We start from the raw sequence: 18,315 nt of genomic DNA, 5'->3' as shown, positions 1-18,315 counted from the left end.
CTGCTGCTGCTGGGGCTGCTGCTCCTCACGCTGCACATCACGGTGCTGCGCGGCGCCGCCCCGCCCGCCCTCGCCAACCGCACCCGCGCCCAGCGCCAGGTGAGTTAGCGCGGCCCCTCTGCAGGCCGGCTCCCCAGTCCAGCAGAGAGCGCACCTGCGTGTGCTGCGTGCGGGGAGAGCGGGGTATGGCTTGGCCCTCGAGGGCTCAAAGCAAAGAGGACCCGTCTGGGACAGCCCGGGCGGACGGTGACCCTCGTGATGCAGAGTGGGCAGCCCAGGGGGTTCGCAGGAGGTGTGATGTCTTTTCTTTGGACCACTTCGCGGGGAGTTCTTGGCTAGGTTTGGGGCACAGTCACCCTTCGCTGGTCGGGTGCAGGGAGTATCCTGAGGCCAGCACCGCTGCAACCCAAAATTCATGCATCGGGGGGGTTCCCCCCCATCTGAATGCACGTGTGGGCAGATCCGGTGGGCAGAGACCTGACAGAAAATGGCATTCAGCGCGGGTCTGGTGGGTGCCACTTTCTCTTCTCCTCCTGCCCCCCCCCCCCCCCAACTCTAGTGGGTGCCCTGGCTGATGGCAATGTCAGAATGTCACTGAATTGCAATCAGGGCTTGATTCACATTTTTATGTGCAGGGGTCCTGTTCAGCTGTCCTGAGCATCCTGGTGGGGGGTGCTTGAGTCTGCTGGCTGAGATGGGGCAGATGTAGTGGTTCACCCAGGAAGCCTGTGTGGAAGGTTGCTAGAGCAAGCCCTGGTGAGGAAAACTCACTGACCTCAGTGGGCTCGAATAAGGGCTGAGCAAAAAGCCCACGATGGCATTTTCCTGGGTCGGCTGCAGGTCTGTCTGTCGCTCCTTTGGCATTTCTGCCTTGTTAAGGTGTTCAGGATTTCTAGTAATAAGGCAGAAGACATAGGCACTGACTCCATGGGGGCTTCAGGGCTTGAGCACCCACCAAAAAAATTTAGTGGGTGCTCAGCACCCACGAGCTATGTCGGGCAAGCTGGGTTGAAGTAATGCACAGCCTCTTTTGGGCTTAGTGCAGGAACACATTAAAAATTTTTTTTTAAAAAAGCACCCACTGGCAAAAACCAAAGTTGGTGCCTATGGCAGAAGGTATCTCTGGCTAGGAGTAGGACAGAGATGCACTTTATAGACTGACTGACTCAGAGATGCTCAAGCTTTTTGTGAGTCCAAGCTCAGTTCAGCAAAAGCTGTGAAAGGATGCACATGCAGCAGTCTTGATTTTCAGGGCACTCTGTTGATGGACTGCTCTGTGCATGTCTTTTCACAACATCCAATGAACTGAGCTGGGACTTGGGAGAGCTTGTGCATCTCTGATTTTTGTCAGTCTATAAGGTGCATCTCCAGCCAGACTTTAGACTAACATGGCTAACTACCTCTCTAGTAATAAGATGTTATAAATGATGCTTTCTTTCCTCATGGGTCCATGGGCTGCCTTAAAAATGATGTTCTGTGGAAAAGTAAATTTGGAGAGGGCTCTTTCTTTTTTATGAGGTGTTTTCAATCATTAGAATAACCCTGCAATTGCCTTTCTTGACAGGCTAATAACATAATGAGGGAAACATCTGGACAAATGGGGACTCTGGGTGATGCCATTTCCCAAAGGAATTTGTTGAGAAGACTGCATCAGGGCAGAGAAAAAAAGAGGGAAAATCATCCCTTCCAGAAATTCTTACTGGTATCAATTTGACCAACCATTGTCAAAAACCTATTGACTTCTGACTTCAAGAAGTATCTCTATTCTGTTTTATAAAGTTATCTGTTCAAAGAAGTCTATGTCTTTGTAAACATCGTGATAGTTTTGGCAGCCCAGTTCCTATTTTCATCTTGTGTTGCCATTTGTAGCAAAAAAAAGAGGTTTATATACTTCCCTACTGAATTGATTTTGCAGTTATATATTTGTGACTTGTGTCTCTGTAACAGACATTAACAGCACAGAGTGTATTGAACTACAATGAGCATTTAAACAGATGGAAAATTTATCAGTCAGTTGCTCTCGGCGTTTGCAGGGATTCATTTTGTAGCCAAAAATATAGTAACTTGTTCTAAAAAAATTGCTATTCATAATACTAGTAGGCAGATGGTCTCATGCAAGATATCAGAATGCCCATCTCAAGCTTTTTTAAGCTTACGCTAGTAACTTCAGTTTTTGTGTAATTTCAGGAAAGATGTGGAGCTGTTAAATTAATCAGACTGACAAATAGTTGGGGAGCAGCAAACATTACTGCATTCCCATGTGAAAAATCAATGCTGAAGGGGTACTTACAACTACACAAAAACAGATCTGTTATAAACAAATGGTAGTAAATCAGGTTGCTGTTGTTTACATGGGGTTTTGGGGGGGGTTTACTAGTTGATAAAATCCATATGTGATGTAACAGAACTCAGCTTGATATACACACTGTTTAGGTTGGTTGATATACAGAGTTGTTTAGTTTGCATTTCTGTCATCCTGTGTGCTTGGGGGTTATGGAAAGGTGGCAACTGCTTAGAAATCAGGCAGTGTTCACACCTTCCTTTATTTATTTTTTTCCTTTGGAGCCTTAAAAAGGGTGTGAAGAGGGAGAATATAGTATAACACAATGGAGTAATATCAGATAAACACTTTGTGTAACAAAATCTGTTGCATGTCACACATTGGCATATCCAAATAAGATCTTTTTATACCACCACTATTCGGAAATGTAACTTTGACCAGGCACGTTTTATATCAAAGCCTGCAGGCATACCAAAGTCATTACCACTGAGGATTTGTAAACACTGCTCTGATTTCTAGTATCATTCAGAGGATGAATTTTATAGTTATGAAAAAATAAGAATGATCAGCATTAAATATAGACTTTATTGCTGCATCCAGATGAGTGCAGGCATGTGGCACCACAGACATCTGTGGTGCCACATAGCGCATGTTCAGCCATTCTCCACGCTTCAAGGAAGGGGGGGGATTGACCCCTGGGTATCCAGGTGTCAAAAAAACCAAAAAAGCAGAGCACCACATGCAGGGGCAATGCACACCGCTCACTACTGGAGCTGGGCCAACTGGAGCCACACTCCTCTGCCAGCCAGATTCCATGTGGCAGGATCACTGCTGCTGCAGCCCCGGGAGGCCTGCAGGACCCCAGATAAGGCTGGTAGCCCCAGCCTCCCCAACCCTACCTGGGATAACTTGCCTTGTGCTGGAGGGCGTGGGGCATAGGCGTTCCCCAAGGACAACTAGCAGTGAACAAGGTGCGCTGCCGTTGGTTGTCCCCAGGGAACCAAACATCCATGCACATGTGCACGTGACCTATGGGACTTCAGTAGGACTGTATGCATGAAGAAGATGGGCAAAACGTGACCGTGTGTGTGCACATGATGATAGTCTATGAGTAAAGTCCGATGGTTCAGATCCCAATTCAGGAAGCACTTACGTGCTTCTCCACATAATTTTTTCTGAATCAGGCCTATAACTTTAATGTGGGACTAGGGACTTGCAGATGATGCATAAAGGTGCATGTGTGCTTGCATGTATATAGCCTATCTTTTTTTATTTACATAAATGTAAAGTGCATTAAGTTGATCTCTTTCTGTGGGGAAGGAGCTACTCTTCCCCTCCCTCCCCCACTCCCCTTGCAAATACTGGTGGAAATTCCATATTTCTGGAAGGACGTCTTTCTTGTGTGTCTTTGCCTTCCAATTAAGTTAAGCCTTACCATTAATTTGGTTGGTAGATGAAAGAAATTCAGATAAAACTTTACCCTAAAATTAAACAATTTGCTTTTCTCTCCTCTCTCATTTTTTATCTTTGGTACCTTCCCTCCCCTACCCTCCCAACCCATGTGCTTGTGTAAATACACACAATCACATTTACATTTTCCAGCCATCTGGATCACTTTGTGCCTCTGCTGATCCTGATGCTCTTGAAGCATCATTTGGGTGTGGGGGGATGATGACACAGATTCAACCCCAGTTAGTGTCACTTTGGGTGTCTATACACATGCTCCGGAGTGGAGGAGGAGGCACTTCAATTAAAGCAGCTATAAGTGCTGCTCTAATTAAAGTGCCTGCAGCGTCATGTGTATTCAGCGTCCTGCACTTCAAAATGGCGGTGGGGGCACTTTAACTAAAGCTTATTCAATGAGTGACAGTTAACATGCCTCCACCACCGTTTTGAAATGTGGGGACATTGAATACACAAAACGAGGCTGCTAGAGCATGCCAATTGGCGTGCTTCAGCAGACTGGATTAATCACATGCTAATTAGCACAGGTTGGAGCAGCACTCTGTCACATGTATAGGTGCCCTTTGATGCTCCTGCTTGGTATGTGTGTCCTGTAGAATCAGTAATGGTAGATAACATTTGTGCTTCTGAGGGAGGCAGTGGGCCTGGCCCACCAATGCAGTTTATGCTATTGTAACTTGGTGTCTATACTATCATAAAAGTGGAGTCACACAGTGGTGAACCTTATTGTTTTACCCGTTCCAACCTCTATGAAGTTAGAGTGCATTTGCTCATTGTAAGGTAAATACCATCATACTACTATAAATAGTATTTCCTGCAGAGTATTTCCTGGAATTTTGTAAAGAGCAATGAAGGATAGCTCATAATACCGTAGTTAGAGAGGGTATCCACACTTCGGTCTCATACCTATCTATCTTCTACCAAGTGGTAACAGATCTTGGTACTTTCCTTTCTGAGTGGTGGAGAAATTGGGAACATAGGCAGGCTATTGTCTCAGCATTTTGTTTACACTGTATCACTGGTATCTATAAACAGAGAAAGACAGTAGAAGGGCCATCTTTATATAAAAAAAAAAATCAGCCAAAATACTAGTGTCCAGTTTTTGAAGAAAAAATTCTGTCTGAAGAATTTTACTATGGATAGGTAAAGGCAAAGTAAACCATTCTGCTGATTACAAGATCTTCCTTGTGCCAGGAAACCCCATCAGAAGAGAAACAATAGTGCAAGAATTCTTTTAAATCTGAATAATGCCCACATGTTGAGGCAGAGTTATTATAAACTCAATAACAGGGCCATGGGCAACACCTGCCTATTAATACCACCCAGGCTCAAATTGACTTCAATGTCACTTCACTCTTACATTGGTGTAATACTATTGCAATCTCCTGGAATAACACTCAAGTAAACCAGGAGAGAATTGGTAGGTTTTATTGCTGTGAACTGAGAAGTAGAGAACAGCTTTGTTTCAAGCTCTCTTCCCCCACTGCCCCTCTAAACAATTAACTTATGTCTAAAATGTTTTCTTTCCCAAGCTCTGAAAAGAGAAGCACAGTCCACTGCTGTAACAGATAAGGTGCGATCCAGTGTGTTCTCCTTCATGTGGATAATCTTTATTTTCGCAAGTCATGGGAGTAAGGGTTGACAGGATTGGCCCCTAATTTGCTCTCAAAGGCTATGTGTAGACAAAACGAGGGATATGTGCGCACAACACTTTAAAGCGGGCTTAATGCTTTTGCACCACTTCAATGGTGTCTGTCTTTGCACGCCTTGGCAGCATATTGTGCATTAATTCCAGTTGCTGTAGGAAATTCAGCAGCGTAATATGCCTTAAATGACTTGGGGTGCAGCAAACTAAAACTCTCTCGAAGAATTTTAGTTTGCTGCTCCTACAGCCGCAGAGCAAAGCACTGGGCTCCATGAAGCTCCGCAGTTCTGTAGGGAGCCCTGCAGGCAGGCTGGCAGCAGCCAGGGAAAGCAGGCTTCACCCACTGCCTGAGCTGCGTGGGGTGTACAGTGCTTCCCTCTGCAGCTGCGGTGCCCCCTGGGACCATCCGAGCCGGGTGCCTGTGGGTGGGTGCTGCCTGGCAGGGGGCCCCTGCTGCTGCAGAGGGAAGCACCAGCCCCTCCCCCCCCACAGCCCAGGAACCGCTCAATTTAGGGCCCCCGTTTCGTCTACACATGCCCAAAGATTCCACCGCAAAAGAGGAGGAAGATAAAATATTCCCTGTTGTCATTTGTAAGATATATTTCATCACTTCATAGGTGTATAAGCCTGTAACTTCTGTGCTTTTCACTGCCCTTTGGAAAAAGATTTTTATCAAATGGCAACCTGATCACTATTCAGATACATAGCTGCCTATTCAAAGCTCTTCTCTTGGCCTGCCGATCTAAATAAGACTCAAGCTGCTTATTTATGGGGACTGTAAGGCAGAAAATTTCCAAGCTGCTATGCATTTGCAACCCAATTTATGTTGTTTAAATGTCTAATTCTCTTTAAAATTCACTTTGAAAATCTCAGCATTTTCCATTTATGTCTTCTGGGCAGCTCTTGGACAATTAAATAGGACAACTGATAAGGAAGCATGCATCATATGTTTATAGAGACACTTAATCCTGACTTGCCTGATCACACCAGTAATTTCTTTCGCTCTCTCTCTCTCTCTCTCTCTCTCTCTCTTTTTATTGGACAGGTGCTTTATGAATGAGACAGGCTGATACTTCAAAGAGTCAAATAACTTCTGGTGGTGATGTCTGACTGTGTCCTAATGGGTATCTTGTTCATCCTAAAGGATATGGTTTTGTTGGGTGCCTTTTTGATGGTGGCAGATAAAGTGCATCTGCTCAGAGCACTCTTCTGTGCTGTCTAGGTTCTTATCTCTCCCTTATCACCAGGATATCTGAGCACCTTCCCACAGTGCATTAAGAAACATCTGTTGTATGTGGTTAGAAACATTGGGCTACAAGAAACCTCCTAGGTCACCAAATCTAGTCTCCTGCTGTCATAGGTACAACACTGTATAATCCCATTCACAGATTTATCAAGCTCCACTTTAAAAGCAGTTAGATTTTTGCTCTAGAAGGCTGCTCCAGAACCTTCCAGCCCAGAGTTATTTAGAGTTGGTTCTTAGTTCATAACCATTTGGTCTTGTACCAACGCTGTCCTTCATTTTAAATATATGGGCTCTCTCCTAGTCATCTACCCTCCATGCATTCACAGACAGCAGTCATCCCCTCTTAGTCCTTATTATGTGAAGCTAAAGATTTCATAGGTATGGACACAAATAATCTGCCTTGGGATAAAAGGGGATGGAAGCCTTTAAGTGTATCAGCTGCTTCACATAGAAATCAATCAAGGAGAACTAAGCTACTGCATGTTTGCTTCCACTTACTGCAAGGTAAGAGTGTTTATGTAGGCACAGAGATGACATGCAGTAAAGCCCTACTTATATTTACCTCTTCATGTACATCCATACCCCTCATCTCTTGCAAAAGGAAGCAAAAATCTTGTCTTATCTTCCTCACAGTCCTTCTGAACATGTCGCTTCTAGCTAATAACACTACTATAGTATGTCTTTGGGCTTTCTGACTATTGTTAGGTGACTGATGGTATGTGAAAGGAGTGCCTGGTGTGAGTCCAGTCCCTAGAAAGTAAATGCTGATGACACAAACCACTATCCCAGTTGGCACTAATTATCATGCTTGTTGACAGTGGCACTGGAGAAGCAAAGGGATGAATGATCTCACAGTCTAAAAGCGCCGTCACACTTCTAACACTGGTTACTCTAAGTCTGTACACTTTTGTGGTGTTCCTGGAGTAATACGTATAACAGTTCTTGTTCTGTGGATAAACCGTGGCTTTCAATGTAGCTGACATCCTAGGAACATCTAAGAACACTACATCGACTGACTTTTTGTTTAAAAACCAAAACAAAGCACCTTCTGTTTCATCAGAGCACAAAGATGAATTTTTTAAACCTATGGTAGGTCCCAATAATTTCAAAGCTAACCTAGTATTTTGTTTGTAGTGGGGAGAGATTTTTAAATACTTGTGTGGATTTGTTTGGGTTTTTTTGGGGGGGGGTTGTTTGTTTGTTTTTGTTTAAATAATTCATTGTTTCAAGGTCTTTCATTACTTGAAATCTTAAAGGAGGTGTAAAGGAAGAAGTAGGCACCTTTTTCCAGTTTTGGGTTTCGCCTTCACTTTTTATGTTTTCCTTCTCCATCTTCCGTTGTCTTCAGTCACTGTGTGTTGTCCCTCCTTTTTGTATCACAGTTATCCTCCTTCCTCTTCATATGTACTTTTTCATTATCACTTGTTACTGCTGGCTGTTGGGAACTCTTAAGGCCGTTTTTCAGTTTGTTCATTTTTCAGTTTGTTCACTGTGTGTGTAATGGGAAAAATGTTCATTGCTGATTCTGATTAAATACCTTAATATTGTAAGAGACTTTATTTTTTCTTCCCAACATTAAAAAATGTGATTTTTGTGTCAAACCAAAGAAACGCTTTTTACAAACAACTTTTTCTTTTCCTCAGGGGTGGGGTCAATGAGGGAAACTTTTCACAATTAGTCCACTTTGTCAGTGTTCTGTATGCTCACATTACCCTATTTAGACCAGCTGCCCATGAGGGTTGCAGCTTTGCTGCTGATCCCTATGACCCCAAAGAGCTCGATATCGTTTTACCTTGGAGAACGATCTCCTTGTGCTCCCCAGTATGGCTTCAATATGCATGTGATGATCTGTTAATAGATCACCCAACCCTACCATTTGCACATTCAGAATTCCAGGCTTTTCAACACCTTGCCCTACTCTGGCATGCTCATGTCATCACAGAGTTCTGGTTAACCAGCCTGGTTGCTATTTTAAATTGAGGGCCAGTTTTTGGAATTCAACTGTGCTTCCTTTGTCTCTTAAGCATTTTTAGGAAATCTAAATATTAATAAATCATAAAAGTAGGAAATATTGTGGAAAAAATTCTACAGTGAAGGTTTTACATATAGAAGTTTCTCTGAATATTATCTTGTAGCATTATGAAATTTAAATGTACACAAGAAGGGAGAGCATTGTCAGTTACATGGGTTATTAAATCTGTTTGTCAGCTCAGTCTAGATGTTTAAGAGTGGTATCTTGTCTCTACTTGTTCAGAAGTCTGTCAAGTAAACAAGTTCATGTAGCAAGGAAAGATATTTAAAACTGAGCTATGAATATATGTGCGATACATTTCCAGTGCAATAGGAAATAAGGAAAAAATAAACTGATCGGACCAAAAAGATGCATAATACTCTAGAGATGTACACAGCAACAATTTCTTGTTTTTTCCCTACTTTGAAAAAATGACATGGTAGGAAATAGTTTTAAAGGTTTCAGTATTTTTCTTTTACGTTATTTTGGGCAATGGTGAGAAGAAGCAAAATACTCGAGTTGAATATCCGGCTTCTGGATGCTGAGACCTTTTCAAGGGATTTTTATGATGAATATTCTTGTTTCCTTGTGTTCACGTACTGAAAATAATTGAAACCGTAATTCTCAAGCCTTTGGCAGTTGCAACTCATAGCTTTACAGGTTTGCCTATAATAAGCTTTAGCACTGTGCTTTACCAAAGGTAAAGGTGGAGTCATTTCTGACTTACTCTTCTATGCTTGCAGTTACCTAGAATTTGCTTTGGCTTTTTGCTATATCCATGTGTAATCTTTCACTATACGCTTCAACTATAAGGTGCAGTTTTCCAAAGCTTTTTCTTATCAAGCATCCCTTAAACTTGGTGGAAGCAGAGTTAGGTCAGTGCTGAATACTTTTGAAAATGCAACTGCAAGCTCTGAGGCATGGGCCATATTTGTGGCTCTCCACTCATAGATGGAATCTTTTGAGCACTGACACAATATGAATAATGAAGTATTAACAGAGTAAGAAAATGAAGTGTGCAAGCAGGGTGCTAAAGAAAATGTCAAATGATGCAGTGATTTATGTTGCCTTCTGGCACAAATATGCCCAAGGGAATATTAATTCAATAAGTTTTGAGCTTGGAAAATGCCAGGCCAAAACCCAAGCCAGTCTGAACATAACAAAGAAATTACATGACCTGCATTTCTAGGAAATGGAGGTAGTTGCGAAATCAGTAAATCATGTATCCATTGTTTAAGAGCAAAGCAATTTCAGCATTGTTTTACTGTAATACTGAAACACAAATGACTTGCAAAGAAAATCAAGATGCTGCTGTTTAACCCGATGTCTTGCTACTTCAGTCAGTCGAGGAAACACTTCTTCATATTTTATCAGTGGTATGAGGCTATTTATAGGGCAGGTTCTTCCTTCATTAGGCTTCCTTTTTCCCTGGGTCTTTCTCTGTCTTACAATACACTCCCAGAAGTGGGTCCTGTATTTTCATCTAGTAACGTTGCAAGACAACAAAATGATTGTAGGTCTGTAGTTGTTCACTTCTAAGATTATGTAGGAAACAGTCTTTGGGGCCTTTTCCAGCCTATGTAGGATCTCCACCTTATTTTTTCCTATCAAGTCATTCTTAGTTGTGAGAAGAATGATTAGAACCTATCTGGAATGTACAATGGTACATTACAGGCTAGGCCTTCAACTAGTCTACTTTGACTTGGATCCATTGACTTCTGTTGCAATATGCTTTTAGAGCAGCTAAAGTGTTGGCGGAACGTATTCTTTAATCTTTGTGTGTTAGAGTTGATGGTACCTCACAACTGGGTTTTCTGCAGAATTGTACATGCAAAGCATCAAAAAACAAAACATCAGGATCTTGGGGATCTGGACCCTTCCTGATCATATAAATCCATTTCTATCTAGTATGTTTTATTATGCATTAACACAGAAGCACTGAAAGACCTCAGACTAGCCTGCTTTTTTGTTTTTCAGTGGAAAAGGGATTACCATTCTACTTAGAAAATATTTTATTTATCCATTTACCAGCATGGCTTTCTGTTATCAGTGTCTAGACTCTAATGTCAGATGCCAGTTTAAGTACCTCAGAAAACCTCAAAAGGGGAAAAGAACTAGGAGCCTCTGTCAAGTAAAGTCCTGATAAAGTACAGCCTTCTGCCTAGCAGTGGTTACTGAAGTACACTATAGTTAACAGACTCCGAATTGTCTTCAGTGAATGTGGTGTCATGCTCTTTAAAGCCTCATGCTCCTTTGTGCTGCATAAGACCAATGAAGATGAGGTTCCTTTCCCCACTATTTCCCTTTCTTCTGGAGATGAAAAGAGGAGATAACAAACAGGGAAAGGTAGCAGACTGGAAGGGTCAAAGAAGAGAATACCATGATAATGCAGTCATTTAGGATGCCTAGAGTGCCTCTTAAAGACAATGATAGAGCTCTCATTTTTTCCTCCCTTTAGAAACCATTGGTAAACTTAGCATTTTCTACTGCTAGTCCAGGTTAAACTATTATTTTATAGCAGTAGTATACAGATGAATCTTTGTAGGTATAAGCAGGGGACTACTGAGTAAGAGCAGGAAGAGAATTGCATCTATATGTGGCCATTTGTGACCATTAATGGAATGTGTTTGGTTCTAGTGTCCACAGTTCAAGCAGGAGACTGAAAAATTGGAGTGAGCTCAGAACAATATAAGGGTGGAAACACATGCCTTTTAATGAAAGATTCAAAGAACTGTATCTGCTTAGATTTCAAGAGACAAGGTGAAGGGGCAACTTTATGACTCTAAAGTACCTGTATGGGAAACAAACTTAATAATAGACGGCTACTCAATCTAGTAGTTTGAAGGTATCATAAAATCCAATAGCTGTGGGAGTTGAAGTTGTTATGACAACTTTATGCTTGAAATAAAGATTGCATTTTTATTTGCAACGGTAATTTAAGCTGTGGAATGTCTTAACACAGATTGCTAAGAATGCCCTGTCATTGGCAATACAAAAATAAAGACGGGATGTTTTCCTAAAAGGTAGGCTGAAGTTCACCTATAGTCACTGGCCTAGAAATAGGCAGTAACTCAGGAAAATGCTATTGCATGTATATCAGTTATCTCTTCTGACATGTAATGTATTACACATCAGCTGGGTAGATAATTAAGTTAATATCTGAGTACTTAAAACAAGTTACAAGCCCTTTTGCATTGAGAGAGAACTTTTTGTTTAAACAGAAAAAAAATACAGAGTGACTTGGTATTGACTGATTTTACTTGTCAGAGAGCTTCAGTTTCATGCCAAAATCATCCCTTAGATTGGATTCTGCCTCCATTATGCATCCTTTTTTAATTTTCCTCTCTTGGGATGAAAATCCAAGATTTATATCACTGCTGTGTTGCTATATTATGTGTTCCCATTTTTAACATGATCATAGTATCTGTAAATATTAGTCTCTAGAGGCCAGTAACTAAGATGCACTCAATTACTTATTAATAGAAGATGTGATATAGATGTTGGGCTACCATTTGCAGTCATCTTAAAATTAGTTTTGACCAAGGAACTCCATAAATATTCCTTGCATGGAGCAGATGGTAACAAAACAATCAGTTGATTCATGCAATACGATCATTGCCATTTCACTTTATTGGAAAAGCATGAACATTCTGTTTTAAGAGAGAACTTTTTATGAGTTGTTTTCTTGAAATCAGCCAGATATTAGGCATGCATACATAGCCTAGCTAAAATATAACCCAGTTAGTCTGTGAATATAGTTATGTATATCAGAGACCTTTGGTACTATAGAATGCAATAAGCATTTGAAAACATGTAACCACAGTGATATTTTAATAAAGGAATGTTCACCTCATGGGATTTTTTAAAGGTGTTCTATTTTTTTCCAAGTTATAGCTTTTCTTTATTGTACATGATGTCCTATAAAGAAGATATATGTCTCTGATTGGGCTTTGAAAAAAGGCCATGGTGCCTATTCCATTTAAAGGGAATGAAGTCAAGCAGTAAATTTGCCAGTCGCCCTTTTCATATTGACTGTATCTCAGCCAGCAGTTGGTCTTTGATGTTGTAACAATAGAGCACAGGCAGAGGAGGAGGATTAGGACCTCCATAACATAGAAACAAGTCTGCATTTGTTACGATTTTTATAGAGAACAATCCATGTATAATCAGAGGTCTACCCTATATACATTCTTAACTGGCTGCAGGAGATGAGCATAGGTAAAAAAAAAAAAAAAAAAAAAAGTACAATAAGAGCTTTCCTTTAGAGGAGTGCAGTCGGACTAGCTTGCAGTCTCTGGTTCTGAGGGGGCAAGATACCTTTTCCTCAGTCTCGTGCTACAGAATGAAAACTTTGATTACATTTTTAACTTTTATATAAGTGAAGAAAACTTTCTAAATTGGAATTGAAGGTGGTCAGTGAAATGGTATCTACCTGAGTCTTCAAACAAACTGAAACTATAGTATGAAAGGTGTCAAGTGGTTAAATTGGTTATGCTCTGAAGCTTTTAGCCACTATATAAATAGTGGACAGTATTAGCTATTGCCCTCCTGATCAAAGTATACAAAAGAAAAGGACTGTTATGAAGGATATTTACAATTAGAAGTAGCATCTAATTTTGGTATGAATGGATAAAACTTGGATAGAATTCTTTTGAACAGTCTGTGTGTGTATGCATGCACCAATCCAGTTGCATGTTTTATTTTGCCCTGTGCTGGAGAAGAATGTGTTTCCCTCCAGTGTTTAATCTTGTCTCTTCACAATGCCTGACTAAGGCGAGTGCCAGTATAAACAGCATTAAAAAAAGTGTTGACAACATAAAACACTGGTGCACTTAGGCTTCAGAGTGAACACAAGACATTCACACCTCTGTAATAGTTATTGTTTCAGCTAGTCTTGAGTCTAGTAGTTTTTGTGTCCTATGGCTGAATTTTTCTTGTTAAATGGAAACTTGGATTCTGTTATACAGTTCTGTAGCAGGGGACAGTATTCTGTGACTGTACTGAAACTTGCCATCCTTATAGCTGTTAAATTATGAATATGTAAAAATTGGTGGATATCATGTTTTATTTTTTTATTTGCTTTCTAAATTTTGAACCATTATGGCATACTTTGGTGACTTGTATGATCAAGCTTCATGATCATACAAGAACAGAGAAACACATGGAAGCTGAGAATCTTATGTAACATGTCTTCAGGAGTTGGATCTTGAAGATATTCTTGAATATCAGAATAAAAATTGCAGGACCTGGCAACATTTGTATAGCTGCCTTTTTCATATAAACTTTACTATTCTGGTGCATTGTGCAATTGATATGGAAGCCAAATTGAATTGAATGTTTTTTTGTACATACTACTGATACCAACAACGTTTAGCTTTTGGATGAATATCTGGAAATGCACTTATGAGCATGAATGCAAGGAAAATATGTGGATCCAGATCATCTGGGGATTCCTCTATGAAGCACAATCCCAGATGAAGTAGAACCAGCTATGTTGGCTTTGTGCCATGGATTTCTATCTACTTTTGAATAGGACCTGATCCTGAGATGTTTCCAATAGTTAGACAGCCCCGAAGTTCGTCTGACTTGCTCCATTAACTTAACTGATCCCCTGAGAGGAAATGGGGGAGTGTGTGGTCACATTCACATATCTGCATGAGGCTGGATTGAGCAGCAAATCCTATCCTTTGGGACTCTGAGCTCTGTTTGGTCTTCTACAAATACTGAGTCCACCCTGCAATGCTCTTTCTTTTTTTTTGTCTTACTCTTGTAAGAAGTGCATCAGAACTGTATTTTCATGATTCATTTTTTAGAACTGAGCATAAATTTGTGCTGTGTGGCTAGGGTTACTACATACAGGATCACCTTATAAACCACACTTAATTTTGCTCATCTTTCCAAAAAAAAGATCTTCTGAAACATTCCGTGCTTGGTTTTAGCTTTTCCCTCAACAATAACTCAGACCAGAATGCTGAGCTTGACATGGGGCTGCTAATCTCTTTGCTAAATTTAGAAAAATCTGTTCACAACTATTTTTTTTAAAAAACTTAGTGAAGTTATTCTGTTGGGTGAAACAGATATTGACCACTGGCAACAGGTCAACTACTGTCTCTGTTTTTGACCTCTTTTCAAATATGATTGCTCATTCGGATAGGACATGACTAGTGGAGTCTTGATTGGCTAGTTACAAGAAGTGTAGAAGTGCAGGGAGAGTCTTAATCTGCTCCTCCAACTTGGATCCATGAACCTTGTGGCTAGTACAATGAGCTGTTGGTTTAGATCCTCTTCTTTTCCCAAAGAGGACACAGTGCAGCTCAGGAGAGATGCAGGCAAATGACTGAAGCAGTACCATGTGACAGAAACAATACCATGTGAAATCTCCACACTTGTGAATTTTCAAGTGCTGCTTAGACAAATGTTTAACTAGGATGGTTTAGTCAAGGATGATCCTTCTCTGAGCAGGGGGCTAGACTAGATGACTTCACGAGGTCCTTTCCACCCTACTTTCCTATGAGCCTATGTTTGTCTTTACCTGATCTTGGGGGCCAGTCTCCCATCTCTAATTTAAAGCTGCCTCCAGGCTGCTTTAAAGTATGCCAGGTGCTAGTGGTTCCAGGTGCTGATCAGGATGTAGGCAGGGGCATGTCTGGGGCTGCTACATACCGTATGTAAAAAGGGAACACCTGCACACTTGTAAATGTCCCTTAACTGGATTGAACTCCTGATGCTAAAACATGATGGGGAGGAAGGTGTTTCAAGTGGTTTTGGAAGCAGAGCTCATTCAGCAGATTATACTATAGCATTTCTCAGATAAGCAGTCCTTATCCCTGAATACTGAGTCCTACCTGTCCTCCTGATCAGGAACAGTTGTGTGAAAAGAACAGGGAGTATCACGAGTCACAAAGTTTCTTGTCAATGTGGTGTACGGTCCTCTCCATATGATGAGTAAAGAGCAGGTGTTCATGCTGGTGGTTTCTGAGCTGTCGGCAGCCAGATACCTCTGACCACAAGGCTGTGTTTATTCAACTGTGGACTCTGGAACTGGTGAATGGGATTGCTCTCAAACAGCCTCATTCTTTCCTTGGAGAAGCCCCAGGTGGTGGTGCTGGGTAGTCATTCATTCTACACAGACAGATCTGTGGTAGGGAATTTTATTTGCAGTGTTCAGTTCTGTCATCCTCTTGCTCAACGCTGCTTTATTAAAAAGGCAATGATTTCCCACACACCCATACCCACTATGCTTCTGCACACTTCTGTCATGTCCCTACCTTCCCCAGCTTGGAGGGTGGATGAAGGCAAACTGGCTGGAAGCTTAGCTGACATGAGGCCAAGGGGATGTTGCTCTCATTTGTATGAGAGTTTGGGCCAGGTGAACCAGTACAAATATCTGCTGAAGTACTTGAAGCTTCAGGAGCTCTAAGATGTGGACCCTGTAATAACTGCCCATGCCTTTTTTTCCCTTCTAGAAAAGTGATTGTTGGTTTACCTTCTAAAGCAAGTTTTGAAAGGGGTAAAAAACTAGGGTTTGCATGGAGTAACTGTTATTGCCATAACACTGAAATAAATGTGCTTTTTACTGTGTATACATCTCCCTCTTTGTCTTCTCCATTGTCAATCTTTCAACAACAAAACATTGGAAGGGAGGTAGAGCTGAAGTCAGTACTTGCGCTCACATACACAAAAGCAAGTAGGGGGGAAGAAGGCATAGGCCAAAACACCATTGCTCAATGCTCCCATTGACTTTAAAAAAATGAGAGAGAGAACTGAAAGATTCAAATCACCCTTTCTCCACTCCTTGGGATATGCCCTGTCTCCCTCAGATTGTGTAATTGGCCACAATTCTCTGTATTGGCTGTAGATTCCTGCTCTTACAATACCGAGCAGAATTGAGCAGTAGAAATGGAAGGCGTCTGTGCCTGTAAGTCAGCAAATGAATGGCTTAAAAATAGTTTTTTAGTTTGTTTGTTTTTTTTACTGTCATGAAGAGAAGACTAGATGGATAGCAACTTTTTTATTATTTAAAATTCAGGCCCACATTTTCAAGAGTGACAGGGGTTGTAGCTTGAGGCTCTTCAGAGGGGCCTGCCTCTTTTTCTTCCTCCTCCTCCCCACCAGCTCTCACAGCATGTCCTAAAAACAGGTAGTTTCTGGTATTTTAATTTTTGTGTGCCCAATGTAAAATGACATAAAACCACTAATCACTTCTGAAAATGCAGGTCTGGTCTTTTTGTTCTGTGTGTTTGATAAGCCCAACCATTGCTTTGCCATGTCATCAGACTAGCACAGCAGACAGGTATGGGGAGTGCACGTAACATCCACTTGCAGGGCAAGAGGCGTTCCTAATGCAAATGGTAGTATAACTACTCCAAAAATGAATTTGGCCCTCCAAGAACAATTGATTGCCATTAACATCCATAAAGCTTCAAGTGCACAAAGTAGCCAAAAAGAGTTTGAAAAATTACATTAATTTATTCCAAGAAATAAAGGGTGAATGAAAATGAGGGGAGAAAAATGAAGATATTTTCCTTTCACCTAAGTGTCAGATTCAAAAGCATCTGCCTTGCTCAGTGCATGTATGGTATTCATTTCCTGCCTGCAGTCTATTGGAATGCCCCCCGAGTCGTTTGAAATTGAAAATCAAGTCATGCTTCTTTTATCATCCCTAGAAAATAGCCCCTCTCCCACTGTTTTAAGAATATTTTATATATAAAGTACTTTGTATGCATAATGTAAAAAGCCCAAGTTCCTTTTTTATTTATTTATTTTGCTAGTGGAGGGGAGGTAGAGAAACACTATAAATAGAAAAGTCACCACGTGCTTTACTGTGGTGTACCATGTGTCAAGGTATCCTCGCTTGCTTACCACATTGTTAACTGACCGTCTACCCCATAAAATATATGTGGGTAAGTGGTACTCTAACATGTCTGCCTCCTTAGTTTCTTTTCCTTGCTGTGGTATCAAGCCACCTTGCTGAAATAGAGGAAGGAGACGATGTCCTGTGAAGAGGTCTTGCTGCAGAACCAATATGCAAGTGTATGCAAATATAAGCTATGCTAACAAGTTCAGGCATTCATAGGTCCTACCCTTCCATCCTTTCAAAATCAAGAGAATCTTAAGTTGTGCTCCTAGACTTTAAAATATGCTATTTATATAATGAGCAAATAGGTATGGCATCTGAGTCTCTGCCTTAGTTTTCCTGCCTGTAAAATGGAAAGGATAATAGTGACTTTATTTTGTGTGTTGTCGTGCTTTATGTGTTCAGCGCAGTGTAGTGATTTGATGTTTTTGTGAAGTCTCCAAAACTCTCTAATGATTGTCCTTTTTCAATTATTTAACATTGCCAGAAGCACAGGAAAAACACGTTTTTCAAATGTAACACTTGTCAGCTTTCTTGCTTCCCTGATATTAGCTTTTGGTTGTATGATGAAGTCATCATGTAGCCTGTGGCCCACAGGGACTGAACACTTTCTAGTCACTAAGAAAAACATCTGCCAGCTACCACAGCCGGAATCATGGACATTTTTGTAAGCAAAGGGTGAATGTTTAGCGGCTTGAGAAACAGATTCAGGGAGTAATTGTTTCTTGGAAACTATAAACAGTTGAAGACAACATTGAAAACTGTTTGCAGTTTTTAAGTAAGGTTATTCCTCTGGCTCAAGAGAAATGAA

The 18,315-nt window shown here is 41.0% G+C and overlaps 1 protein-coding gene across 1 annotated transcript in view; it reads left to right on the top strand.

Annotated features, from left to right (window-relative positions):
- Positions 1–18,315, top strand: part of ISM1 (isthmin 1) — a gene marked incomplete at its 5' end in the record, with an annotated part of 54,369 nt that continues 36,054 nt past the window's right edge. The window contains one exon of the mRNA XM_006036791.3: positions 1–99. Within this exon, the coding sequence (XP_006036853.2) occupies positions 1–99 (99 nt within the window). The remainder of the gene's footprint in view (positions 100–18,315) is intronic.

This window comes from Alligator sinensis, unplaced genomic scaffold, assembly GCF_000455745.1.
Source record: "Alligator sinensis unplaced genomic scaffold, ASM45574v1 scaffold1174_1, whole genome shotgun sequence".
Taxonomy (NCBI): Eukaryota; Metazoa; Chordata; order Crocodylia; family Alligatoridae; genus Alligator; species Alligator sinensis.
Note: the sequence above shows the minus strand (reverse complement) of the source record. Positions and strands in the feature narration are given on the sequence as shown.